The sequence below is a fragment of the Felis catus genome, chromosome B3 (genome assembly GCF_018350175.1).
Source record: "Felis catus isolate Fca126 chromosome B3, F.catus_Fca126_mat1.0, whole genome shotgun sequence".
Classification (NCBI taxonomy): domain Eukaryota; kingdom Metazoa; phylum Chordata; class Mammalia; order Carnivora; family Felidae; genus Felis; species Felis catus.
In genome coordinates, this window is record NC_058373.1 from 70895196 (window position 1) to 70909682 (window position 14487).

The 14487-nt window shown below is 39.4% G+C and overlaps 1 protein-coding gene across 1 annotated transcript; it reads left to right on the plus strand.

Moving 5' to 3' along the window:
* The first annotated feature begins 8267 nt into the window (after window positions 1-8267).
* On the plus strand, window positions 8268-9465 carry LOC111560952 (olfactory receptor 11G2-like). Its single transcript, XM_045059614.1, has one exon. The coding sequence runs from the start codon at window positions 8268-8270 to the stop codon at window positions 9219-9221; it is 954 nt and encodes a 317-aa protein (XP_044915549.1). The 3' UTR covers window positions 9222-9465.
* The last annotated feature ends 5022 nt before the right edge of the window (window positions 9466-14487 follow it).

The window sequence follows — 14487 nt, forward strand, 5'->3', positions numbered from 1 at the left end:
TAAATAAAGGGGAAAAGAAAAGAGCAATAAATAAAAAACAGACTCTTAACCACAGACAACAAATTTCTGGTTACCAGAAGGGAGGTGGGTGGGGGAATGGGTGAACTAGGTGAAGGGGATTAAGGAGGGCACTTATTATGATGACCACTGAGTAATGTATAGAATTGTTGAATCACTACGTTGTATACCTGAAATGAATATAACACTGTTTATCAACTGCACTGGAATTAAATTTTTTTTAAAAAGAACTTCTGATCATTAAAAAGAAATTATGAGACTAGAAAAATAAGCCTGCATAAACCAGAGAAAATATCTGGAATACATATAACTGATTAAAGGCTTGCTTTCAGAATATATTTTTTAAATCTTTAAAGTATTAACAAATTCCCAGTAGTTTAAAAAAGGGCAAGACTCTTGTAAAGTCATTATTTAAAAAAAAAAAAGTATATCCAAATATAAAACAGAATGTGTTTTCCTAAATGTTTTTTTGACAACCAAAAAAAACCCAAAAACTGACCAAAATAAAAATAAACAATAAACAGAATAATGAGGATTATCATATACTACTCATGAGAGTGTACATTTTGGCAACCACTGTGGAATACTCTCTAACATTATCTGTTATGGTTGAATATATACATTCCCTGGAATCCAGCAGTTTCATGGATATACAACATAAATTCTTGCAAGCATATGCCAAGAGAGATGTAGAATACATGTTGGTGAGGGGAACGCTTTTGCAATGTTGGTCAGAATGCAAACTGGTGCAGCCACTCTGGAAAACAGTGTGAGGCTCCTCAAAAAATTAAAAATAGAACTTCCCTATGACCCAGCAATAGCATTGCTAGGAATTTACCCAAGGGATACAGGAGTGCTGATGCACAGGGGCACACGTACCCCAATGTACATTGCAACACTTTCAACAATAGCCAAATTATGGAAAGAGCCTAAATGTCCATCAACTGATGAATGGATAAAGAAGATGTGGTTTATATACATAATGGAATACTACTGGGCAATGAGAAAGAATGAAACATGCCATTTGTAGCAATGTGGATGGAACTGGAGGGTGTTATACTAAGTGAAATAAGTCAGTCAGACAAACACAGATACCATGTTTTCACTCATATGTGGACCTTGAGAAACTTAACAGTAGACCATGGAGGAAGGGAAGGGGGGAAAAATTTACAAACAGAGAGGAAGGCAAATGATAAAAGACTTTTAAATATAGAAAACAAATTGAGAGATGATGGGAGGTAGAGAAGAGGGGAAAGTGGGTGATGGGCACTGAGGAGGGCACTTGCTGGAATGAGTACTGGGTATTGTATGGAAGCCAATTTGGCAATAAATTATATTAAAAAATAATGTCTAAGTTTGAGGTGTATAACATTATAATATGGATTTTACACAGGTGTATATTGTGAAATTATTACCATAATAAGGTTAGTTGACACCTCCATCACCTCCATAATTACTTTTTTTTCTTGGCAGTGAGACCACTTAAAATCTACTTTCTTAGTGACTTTCAAGTACATAATGTAGAATTGTTAACTATAATCACCATGCTGTACTAGTGTTCTAATGAGAACTTATTCATGTTAGAGCCAGAAGTTTGTGCCCTTTGACCAACATCACCTCATTTCCTTCATCTCCCAGTCCCAGAATCCCCATTCTAAATTTGTCTCTGTAAGTTTAAGCTGCCAATTCTTTCTGATCTACAGAAAAAGAGCAGAGGGAGAAGATGGTGGCATAGGAGGACGTTGGGCTCACTGCATCCTGCTGATCACTTAGATTCCACCCACATCTGCCTAAATAACCCAGAAAACTGCCAGAAGACTAGCACAACGGACTCTCCAGAGCCAATTGTAGACAAGAAGCCCACGGAAGAGGGTAGGAAGGGCGGAGAGGCAGTGCACACTACACGGACTGGTGGGAGCCAGCCAGGGCGGTAAGCGGCAGCCCGCCCGGCAAGGCAGAATCCCAGAGTCTGGCTTGCAAAAGCGGAGGGGCCAGAATGCGTGAGTTCTGACAGCCAGTGGGACTTAACATCTGGAATGTGAAAACTCAACAGCTCTGCTCCGAGAGCGGGAGGGCTAGAGGACACTGGGAGGGAGAGGTGTTGAGCCCTGGAAGACAGAGTTCAGCTCGATGGGGAAACAAGGCACTGGCCAGTGCCACCTCCCTCTCCCATCCCCCAGCCGAACTCCCAAAGGGAACCAGTTCCTGGCACCGATCCTGCTTGTACCCTGCAAACACCCAACGCTGTACTTCTGTGGATCCATCCCTCCGACGGGTCTGCCTGCCTCCCTCCTGGTGATGCAGGGCCCCTCCCGCAAGGGACCACCTAGGGCAAAGTGAGCTAAGCCTGCCCTTCCCGCCCCTGTGCACCTTGGAGATCCACCCCGACTAACACTCCAGATCCTATCAAAGCAGCACCACAAGCCTGGCAGTGTGCAAGTAGGCCAGACAGGGGCCAAACCAGCCACAGTGAGTCCTGCCCTTGGGAGAGGGGAAGACAAAGTACACACCAGTCTGATTGTGGCCCCAGCAGTGGGCTAGGGACAGACATCGGTCTGACTGTGGCCCTGCCCACCAACACAAGTTACTCCAGACAGCACAGAAGAACCATATGACCCTGTCAATCGATGCGGAAAAAACATTTGACAAAATTCAGCATCGTTTCTTAATAAAAACCCTCAAGAAAGCCGGGATACAAGGAACATACTTAAACATCATAAAAGCCATTTATGAAAAGCCCACAGGTAATATCATCCTCAGGGGGGAAAAACTGAGAGCTTTCCCCCTGAGATCAGGAACACAACAGGGATGTCCACTCTCACTGCCGTTGTTTCACATAGTGTTAGAAGCGCTAGCATCAGCAATCAGACAACAAAAGGACATCAAAGGAATCAAAATTGGCAAAGATGAAGTCAAGCTTTCACTTTTTGCAGATGACATGATATTATACATGGAAAACCCAATAGACTCCACCAAAAGTCTGCTAGAACTGATACATGAATTCAGCAAAGTCGCAGGATACAAAATTAATGTACAGAAACCAGTTGCATTCTTATACACTAACAATGTATATTATACATTATACAGAAAGACATATAAAGACACTGATCCCATTCACAATTGCACCAAGAAGCATAAAATATCTAGGAATAAACCTAACCAAAGATGTAAAAGATCTCTATGCTGAAAACTATAGACAGCTTATGAAGGAAATTGAAAAAGATGTAAAGAAATGGAAAAACATTCCCTGCTCATGGATTGGAAGAATAAAGGTTGTTAAAATGTCAATACTACCCAAAGCCATCTACACACTCAATGCAATCCCAGTCAGAATTGCACCAGCATTCTTCTTGAAGAATTTTAAGCTAGAACAAGCAATCCTAAAATTTGTATGGACCCACAAAAGACCCCGAAAGACAAAATAATATTGAAGAAGAAAAACAAAGTGGGAGGCATCACAATCCCAGACTTTAGCCTCTACTCCAAAGCTGTAATCATCAAGACAGCATGGTATTGGCACAAAAACAGACACATAGACCAATGGAAGAGAATAGAAACCCCAGAACTAGACCCACAAAAGTATGGCCAACTAATCTTTGACAAAGCAGGAAACAATATCCAATAGAAAAAAGACAGTCTCTTTAACAGATGGTGCTGGGAGGACTGGACAGCAACATGCAGAAGGATGAAACTAGACCACTTTCTCACACCATTCACAAAAATAAACTCAAAATGGATAAAGGACCTGAATGTGAGACAGGAAACCATCAAAACCCTAGAGGAGAAAGCAGGAAAAGACCTCTCTGACCTCAGCCGCAGCAATTTCTTACTTGACACATCCCCAAAGGCAAGGGAATTAAAAGCAAAAATGAGCTATTGGGACCTCATGAAGATAAAAAGCTTCTGCACAGCAAAGGAAACAACACAACTAAAAGGCAACCAATGGAATGGGAAAAGATATTTGCAAATGACATATCGGACAAAGGGCTAGTATCCAAAATGTATAAAGAGCTCACCAAACTCCACACCTGAAAAACAAATAATCCAGTGAAGAAATGGGCAGAAAACATGAACAGACACTTTTCTAAAGAAGAAATCCAGATGGCCAACAGGCACATGAAAAGATGTTCAACGCAGCTCCTCATCAGGGAAATACAAATCAAAACCACACTCAGATATCACCTCACGCCAGTCAGGGTGGCTAAAATGCACAAATCAGGAGACTATAGATGCTTTAGCGGATGTGGAGAAATGGGAACCCTCTTGCACTGTTGGTGGGAATGCAAACTGGTGCAGCCGCTCTGGAAAACAGTGTGCAGATTCCTCAAGAAATTAAAAATAGATCTACCCTATGACCCAGAAATAGCACTGCTAGGAATTTACCCAAGGGATACAGGAGTACTGATGCATAGGGGCACTTGTACCCCAATGTTTATAGCAGCACTTTCAACAATAGCCAAATTATGGAAAGAGCCTAAATGTCCATCAACTGATGAATGGATAAGAAATTGTGGTTTATATACACAATGGAGTACTACGCAGCAATGAGAAAGAATGAAATATGGCCCTTTGTAGCAACATGGATGGAACTGGAGAGTGTTATGCTAAGTGAAATAATTCACACAGAGAAAGACAGATACCATATGTGTTCACTCTTTTGTGGATCCTGAGAAACTTAACAGAAGACCATGGGGGAGGGGAAGGAAAAAAAATTAGAGAGGGAGGGAGCCAAAACATAAGAGACTTAAAAACTGAGAACTGAGGGTTGATGGGGGGTGGGGGGGAGGAGAAAGTGGGTGATGGGCATTGAGGAGGGCACCTGTTGGGATGAGCACTGGGTGTTGTATGGAAACCAACTCGACAATAAATTTCATATTTAAAAATAAAATAAATAAAATGCACCTCAGATATCGCTAACAAACTACCTAAGTACAGACATTTGGTGGTCAAAGAATGATTTCTTCTTCTTCAAAATAGACAAAGGGATTCCTATGAGCTTGCTATTACAGCTATTATAACAATCCCTATTATGACTAATTATTCCCCAAAAACCTTCAATGATATATGACTACTAGAGAAAAAAGAAAAGATAGAATTGATTCTTTATCTTCACTATTCCTTGTGGAATACTAAGACTTGCTGTTTAATTATAAATAAGTGAAAATTCAAAAATTATCTCCTCTTTTGAACAAATACTATCAAATCGTCAAGAGGATAAATCCCAAATCCCGAAAGGTCATGATGCAAGAAAGTAGACATATATAATACCTTCTTCTGGGCTTTCATTTTTACCATAAACATGTGCTTTCAAACTAGAGAAAAAGTATCTTGTAGGGCTTACTCTTTGCAATCCATGAGAGATTACAAACTGGATCATCCAATTTCTTGGAAGTCCTTCACATGCCTGTTGCTCCATGGAGTAATATTTTATGTCTGGTCTCTGACCCTCTTCTCAGCATTCATCCAAGGAGTAAGTGGAAATTGTCTAACATGTGAGCCACATGTACTCAAAGTTTTTGCAAAAATAATTTCATAAGAAATTTTTTATCTTTAAAAAAGCTGAAAATATTTCATTAGACTGAAATGCTGACAAATAAATAAAACCTAAAAATATTAACTTCCTTCTTGTTTCCCTGAATTCTGGGGAATATTTTTCACTTAGTTTGTGTATCACTCTAAAAGATAAATAAGAGATACATACAAGGGCTTAGGATTTTAAGTGAAGAGGTATATTAACTGACAATTGCTGGAGAAGGATTTATTTTGATGATTTTTGTTGCTTGGTGAATAAATATGGCAAATTTCTCTCTCCAGTGATATCTTCTTTCCAAAACCCATTTATTACTTTTCAGTCCCATCACATTAATAAGCCCTGGTTTAATGGGGATTCTTTTTGAAGTAACAAAAGTTTCCAGCATGTTGAGTTTTTATTGTTATTTTTGTTAATCATACAGGATATACCCTAAACTCTGGCTTTGGACAATTACTATCTCCAGGAAATATTCTAAAATAAGGCAGCTAAGGGTCAATAATGATTTGAAACAAATACTTTGTCAACGACCTACCTCTGAATAATTAAACTGAGATGATGACACTAGGGTGCTGAGTAAACAGGACCACAGGAATGCCTAAAGGACAAAAGGACAATCCATTGGAATATAAAAAAGTACAATGTGGAAAATATCCTCAATAATATTATAACATATTTGGTAACATGGTAACTACACTTATCGTGGCAAGCATTCCAATATGTATAAAATTGTCAAATCACTATGTTGTACACCTGAAATTAATAGAACGTTGTATGTCAACTATACTTCAATGATAATAATAAAAAATCTTTCAAAAAGGAATTCAGGGACATGATTTCTCAAAATCCCTGTGTAAATGAGTAAATTCTGTTCTTAAAAATATTAATAAAGTGTTTTAGAAAACCAATAGAGCTGGGGCGCCTGGGTGGCACAGTCGGTTAAGCTTCTGACTTCAGCCAGGTCACGATCTCGCGGTCCGGGAGTTCGAGCCCCGTGTCAGGCTCTAGGCTGATGGCTCAGAGCCTGGAGCCTGTTTCTGATTCTGTGTCTCCCTATCTCTCTGCCCCTGCCCCGTTCATGCTCTGTCTCTCTCTGTCCCAAAAATAAACAAACGTTGAAAAAAAAAATTTTTTTTTTAATTAAAAAAAAAAAAGAAAACCAATAGAGCCAAGGATTTGGCTGACCTGACCTTCTACAACCATATATACAATTACAGGGCAAAAAGAATCTATAAATAGTAGTCCTTCCAATCTAGATGCCATCTCAACGGTCAAATAAAAGAGTCAGCCATCTATGTGGTCTGACCTTTACACAAGTAAGTCCAGGATTTCCCTGACTTAGAGTCTTGGATTTCTACCTTGAAAAATCTTCTTTGATTTATTAGATTATTCCTTATAAAATGTAAAAAATATTTCCAGGAGAATAAAACAAAAAAAATTTCAGCAAAAAATGTATTAAAATATATTGTTAATCTCTTGATTATATTCCATAAGTGCAAGATCTGGCATACCCACAGCTGTTTCTTCAGCACTTAAAAGACAACTTGATACAATGAAGAAGTTTAATAAGTATTTTGAATGAATTACCTTGCTTAATGCAAAAGGTCAGAGTAAAGGTACTGAGGAAACAGGAGAACTGAGTTTTGATTTAGGAACAACTACTTGGGATGGAAGTACCCAGAGAGAAGTGCAAAGCTCATTGTTTCTGATTTGCCCAGACATGAAAGGCCTAGATGGGGTTTAGTGAGATGTAAAAAGATATGAAAGTTCTGTCTAAAAGGGAGAAAAAAAGAACACGTGGGAAAGGACTGGGGGTGGGAAGGAGGTAAAAAAAAAATACTATGGAAATACAAAAGTATGAAACCTATTTTTCCAATTTTCTTACAGCCAACTTGACCACGGGTGCAAGTATAGGGACAATGAACTTGGTCACTGTGACTCAAACTAGCTGCTTTCCCTCAGGTCAATTGCCATTACGGGCATACATATGTGGTACATATACCGACACAGAAACACATCAAAATATTTAGCCAGAGCAACTTAGAGGCCAAGGTACAGGGCTCTTTCTCACAATATATAGTGCATTCAGTTGACAAAAAAGTAAAGGAAGCATTTTTATTTTTATACTAAACACTGGTATGAATACTTAAGTATCATTAAAAAAATGAATAAATCCTGGAATGATAGAGTTTTTTTTAGGTTACTTTAAAACACCATGAGTAACCTGGAGGAACTGAAAATGAAAATAAATATTAGTTTGTGTCCTGTCATGGCACTACCCTTAGATTCTTAGGTGTCTTCATTTAGTCTTTTTATTAAGTCAGTTATAAATCATAGAATATCAAGTACTCATAGACTGTTGAAATATATTCACATGCACAGAAATATAGTATCAGTAGTGCAGGTAGACATATGAAAAGTAAACTAATACCGGTAATTTATCAGAATCACAAGATTGCATTCCTAGTATCTAGTCTAGCATTCTTAGAAAGGGAAAAATTTGTCTCCAACTCATGTTTTCCTTCTTTTCTAGTACTGCACCTTTTTAAATAATATATGTTCAGGGGCTGAGTAATGTAAGTTACAGTTTTGTTGTTTAAGCAAAAGTCTGTTTACTACTTTATGAAATAAAAAATAAAGAAATTTAATGTTTTCAGGAAGAACCAGCATACTCCATTAAGAGTGCTATAACAAAGTCATCTCCATGTCTTCCAGACCAATGAATGTGTCCAGCACAGAAACCACCAACTCCGTTAGCCACTTTATCCTCGTGGGCTTTCCCTCAAGCCCAGAAATGCAGCTCCTCTACTTCGGGCTCTTCTCAGTAGTCTACACGCTGACTCTCATGGGGAACGCAGCCATTGTCTGTGCAGTGTGGTGGGAACGGCGTCTTCACACGCCCATGTACATCCTCTTGGGGAATTTCTCTCTCCTGGAAATATGTTATGTCACCACAACTGTCCCTAACATGTTGGCCAATTTCCTGTCCTCAAGCAAGTCCATTTCCTTTGTGAGCTGTTTTGCACAGTTCTATTTCTTCTTCTCTCTGGGGTGTGATGAGGGCTTCTTCCTCTGCATCATGGCCTTTGACAGGTACCTTGCCATCTGTCGTCCTCTGCATTACCCACGCATTATGACGAAACAGCTGTACACTGGCCTTGCCATCTTTGGCTGGTCGTGCGGGTTCGTCCTCTTCCTAACCCCAGTTGTTCTCATTTCACAGTTACCCTACTGTGGCCCAAATACCATCAACCATTTCATGTGTGATCCTGTCCCATTGATGATGCTGTCCTGTTCTGAAGACACCACAACACAGTTCATTTACTCTACTTTCAATGCTATTTTTATGATTGGAACCTTTCTCTTTGTTCTTTGTTCCTATGCTCTGGTGATTGTGTCTGTGCTAAGGATGCCCTCAGCAGCAGGCAAACACAAGGCTTTCTCCACTTGTGCTTCTCATCTGGCAGTGGTGATCCTGTTTTTTGGCTCTGTTATGGTGATGTATGTTAGTCCTGGATCAGGACGCCCAGTGAAAATGCAGAAAATTGTGACCTTACTTTATTCTGTGATAACACCCCTCTGTAATCCTCTAATCTATAGCCTTAGGAACAAGGAAATGAAGACTGCTCTGAGGAAAATCTTTGGCACTGCGCATGGTATTCATAAAATGTAAATCAGAGTCAAATTCCATCACTGGAGTGTAACTTCCCTTAACAAAACATGAGTGATATATTTGTCTGAAAATTCACTAAATTGTATTTTAAAACTACTAAAATGAAAGCCCATTATCATCTTAAACACCACTCACCACAAATTGTAGTAGTCTTATTTAAGAATGTATTTTAGCAAGTGGATTCAATTTTGTTTTGAAGCTATTTATCACGTAAGTGAAATTTTAGTATCTAAGCCCATTAGTCCCTCTATATGTAATTCAATTTCTTTTTTTTTTAATTTTTTTTCAACGTTTATTTATTTTTGGGACAGAGAGAGACAGAGCATGAACGGGAGAGGGGCAGAGAGAGAGGGAGACACAGAATCGGAAACAGGCTCCAGGCTCTGAGCCATCAGCCCGAGCCCAACGCGGGGCTCGAACTCACGGACCGCGAGATCGTGACCTGGCTGAAGTCGGACGCTTAACCGACTGCGCCACCCAGGCGCCCCTGTAATTCAATTTCTAAAAAGACAGAGGTCTATTTTGCATTACTGAGTTGAAACAACTGATACACATGTAACAGAGAGCACAGATTGCTTTGGGCATTAACACTGTAAGCCAATAATTCTCCACTGAGACATACTTACTGAGAAGGAAGATGCAAATTTGAAGGAAGTCTACCCTGTCAAAGTATGCATCTTTAAGGAAACAGACTAATAGCCTTAGCTGGATATTAATGATTTTTCAGAGGGCACAGGACAAGGATTAGGAATTTACAGTGTATTAGCTACCTAGAATACGGTAAAGATAAGAGCTAAACATAAAGTCCAGGACATTACTCAAGGCATAACTCAGCTTGGGGTAAATACAGTTAAACAACAGTTTCTGGTACCATGTGTGGTTTAATTTTAGCACTGTGTGACTTATTTTAATGCCATAACCATCTTAAAACTATTTCCATAAACTTCACACTTGTCAGAATGGCTAAAATAAAAAACACAAGAAACTAGCGTTGGCAAAGATGTGGAAGAAAAAGGAAACTCATGTACTGTTGGTGGGAATACAAACTGGTGCAGCCACCATAGAAAACAGTATGGAGGTTCCTTAAAAAACTAAAAATAGAATTACCATATGATCCAGTTATTCTACTATTGGATATTTACCCACAGAAAATGAAAATGCTAATTTGAGGTGATGCAGGCACCCCAGGTCCACTGTAGCATTATTTACAATAGCCAAGATATGACAGCAATCCAATGCCCACCCATAGATGAATAGATAAAGAACATATGGAAGATAAAGAAGATAGATGTCTATGTATACATACACATACAATGGACTATTGCTCAACCATAAAAAAGAATGAAATTTTTCCATTTGCAATAACATGGATGGACCTACAGAATATAATGCTAAGCAAAGTAAGTCAGACAGAGAAAGACAAAAGAGCATATTATTTCACTAATAGGTGGAAATTAAGAACCAAATGAACAAAGAGACCAAAAACAAAACAAAAAAACAAACAAAACCTGATCCTTAAATAATAAAGAACAAACTGGTGGTTGAAAAAGTGGAGGTAAGTGGAGGGATGGGTGAATGAGGTGTATGGGATTAAGAGTTTTTTGAACCCCTATATTGTACATATAACACTATATGTTAATTACACTAGAATTTCTTTCTCAATATATTTTATTAGTGACCTATCTCAGTGAGTTATGGCATATTACAAAGATAAACCAAAATTATATTGATCCATCAACATTTCCCTATGGTTAGCCTTTGATGTATGTAAATATCTCTATGTTCAATTATAAGGTTAACACAACTTTACTTTTTCTTTTGTTCCATCTCTTTATTCAATTTTTAAATATGTTTTTATTTTAATTCCTATGTAGTTAACATACAGTGTTAAATACTTTCAGGTATAGAATACAGTGATTCAACATCTATACATTACTCAGTGCTCCTCATAATACTGGAATATAAAAAGATAAATGAATAAAATTTTAAAATATTATATTTTCTCCTCTGGGATGCAGCAAAGGCAGTCATAACAGGAAAGCATATAGCAGTCCAGGGCTTCCTAAACAGGAAGAAATGTCTCAGATACACAACCTAACCTTACGCCCTCAAGAGCTGGAAAAACAACAGCAAATATAGCAGAAGACAGGAAATAATATGATTAGAGCAGAAATTAATGCACTGAAACAAAAAAAAAACCCAAAAAACAAAAAAAAAAAGTAGATCAATGAAACCAGAAGTTGGTTCTTTGAAAGGAATAACAAAATTGATAAACCACTAGCCAGTTTAATCAAAAAGAAAAAGGAAAGAACCCAAATACTAAAATCAAGAATGAAAGAGGAAAGATCACAACCAAAACAACAGAAATACAAACAATAATAAGAGAATAAAATGAGATCCTGTACACGAATAAATTGGGCAATCTGGAAGAAATAGACAAATTCCTAGGAACATATAAACCACCAAAACTGAAACAGGAAGAAACAGAAATTTGAACACACCCATACCCAGTAAAGAAATATAATTAATAATCAAAAATCACCCAAAAAAAAAATGGTCCAGGGCCAGATGGCTTTCCAAGGTAATACTAACACACATTTAAAGAAGAGTTAACACCTATGCTCTTTTTTAAAAATTTAATTTAATTAATTATTTTAATATGAAATCTATTGTCAAACTGGTTCCCATACAACACCCAGTGCTCATCCCAACAGGTGCCCTCAATACCCATCACCCACTATCCCCTCCCTCCCACCCCCCATCAACCCTCAGTTTGTTCTCAGTTTTTAAGACTCTCTTATGTTGTGGCTCTCTCCCTCTCTAACTTTTTTTCCTTCCCCTCCCCCATGGTCTTCTGTTAAGTTTCTCAGGATCCACAAAAGAGTGAAAACATATGGTATCTGTCTTTCTCTGTATGGCTTATTTCACTTAGCATCACACTCTCTAGTCCCATCAACATTGCTACAATAGGCCATATTTCATTCTTTCTCATTGCCACATAGCATTCCATTGTGTATATAAACCACAATTTCTTTATCCATTCATCAGTTGATGGACATTTAGGCTCTTTCCATAATTTGGCTATTGTTGAAAGTGCTGCTATAAACATTGGGGTACAAGTGCCCTTATGCATCAGCACTCCTGTATCCCTTGGGTAAATTCCTAGCAGTGCTATTTCTGGGTCATAGGGTAGATCTATTTTTAATTTTCTGAGGAACCTGCACACTGTTTTCCAGAGCGGCTGCACCAGTTTGCATTCCCACCAACAGTGCAAGAGGGTTCCCGTTTCTCCACATCCGCTTCAGCATCTATAGTCTCCTGATTTGTTCATTTCAGCCACTCTGACTGGTGTGAAGTGATATCTCAGAGTGGTTTTTGATTTGTATTTCCATGAAGAGGAGTGACGTTGAGTATCTTTTAATGTGCCTGATGGCCATCCGATTGTCTTCTTTAGAGAAGTATCTGTTCATGTTTTCTGCCCATTTTTTCACTGGATTATTTATTTTTCAGGTGTGGAGTTTGGTGAGCTCTTTATACATTTTGGATACTAGCCCTTTGTCCGATACGTCACTTGCAAATATCTTTTCCCATTCCATTGGTTGCCTTTTAGTTGTGTTGATTGTTTCCTTTGCTGTGCAGAAGCTTTTTATCTTCATGAGGTCCCAATAGCTCATTTTTGCTTCTAATTCCCTTGCCTTTGGGGATGTGTCAAGTAAGAAATTGCTGCGGCTGAGGTCAGAGAGGTTTTTTTCCTGCTTTCTCCTCTAGGGTTTTAATGGTTTCCTGTCTCACATTCAGGTCCTTTATCCATTTTGAGTTTATTTTTGTGAATGGTGTGAGAAAGTGGTCTAGTTTCATCCTTCTGCATGTTGCTGTCCAGTCCTCCCAGCACCATTTGTTAAAGAGACTGTCTTTTTTCTTTCTTTTTTTTTTAATTTTTTTTTCAACGTTTATTTATTTTTGGGACAGAGAGAGACAGAGCATGAATGGGGGAGGGGCAGAGAGAGAGGGAGACACAGAATCGGAAACAGGCTCCAGGCTCCGAGCCATCAGCCCAGAGCCTGACGCGGGGCTCGAACTCCCGGACCGCGAGATCGTGACCTGGCTGACGTCGGACGCTTAACCGACTGCGCCACCTAGGCGCCCCGAGACTGTCTTTTTTCTATTGGATATTGTTTCCTGCTTTGTCAAAGATTAGTTGGCCATACTTCGGTGGGTCTAGTTCTGGGGTTTCTATTCTCTTCCACTGGTCTATGTGTCTGTTTTTGTGCCAATACCATGCTGTCTTGATGATTACAGCTTTGGAGTAGAGGCTAAAGTCTGGGATTGTTATGCCTCCTGCTTTGGTCTTCTTCAAAATTACTTGGGCTATTTGGGGCCTTTTGTGGTTCCATATGAATTTTAGGATTGCTTGTTCTAGCTTCAAGCATTCTTCAAGAAGAATGCAGGTGCAATTCTGACTGAGATTGCATTGAATATGTAGATGGCTTTAGGTAGTATTGACATTTTAATAATGTTTGTTCTTCCAATCCATGAGCATGGAATGTTTTTCCATTTCCTTATAACTTCTTCAATTTCCTTCATAAGCTTTCTATACTTTTCAGCATACAGACCTTTTACATCTTTGGTTAGGTTTATTCCTAGGTATTTTATGCTTCTTGGTGCAATTGTGAATGGGATCAGTTTCTTTGTCTTTCTGTTGCTTCATTATTAGTGTATAAGAATGCAACTGAGTGGGGGGTGCTTCTGGGAAGATGGTGGATTAGGAGGCTACTGGGCTCAACACGTCCTGCAGATCACTTAGATTCCCCCCACACCTGCCTAAATAACTCAGAAAATCACCAGAAGACTAGCAGAATGGAGTCTCTGGAGCCAGGCGCAGATGAGAGGCCCATGGAAGAGGGTAGGAAGGGCGGAGAGGCGGTGCAGCCACACGGACTGGCGGGAGGGAGCCAGGGCAGAGGGGCAGCCCACTGGCAAAGCAGAGCCCCTGAGTCTGGCTTGCAAAAACAGAGGGGCCGGACAAAGTGTGTTCAGACAGCAGGCGGGACTTAACATCTGGAAGGTTATAAGTTAACAGCTCTGATCAGAGAGTGGGAGGGCTGGAGGACAACGGGAGGGAGAGTTGTTGAGCCCCGGATGACAGAGCTCAGCTAGGCGGGGGAAAAAGGCACTTGCCAGTGCCATCTCCCTCGCCCATCCCCAGCCAAAATGCCAAAGGGAACCAGTTCCTGCCAGGGAACTTGCTTGCACCACACAAACACCC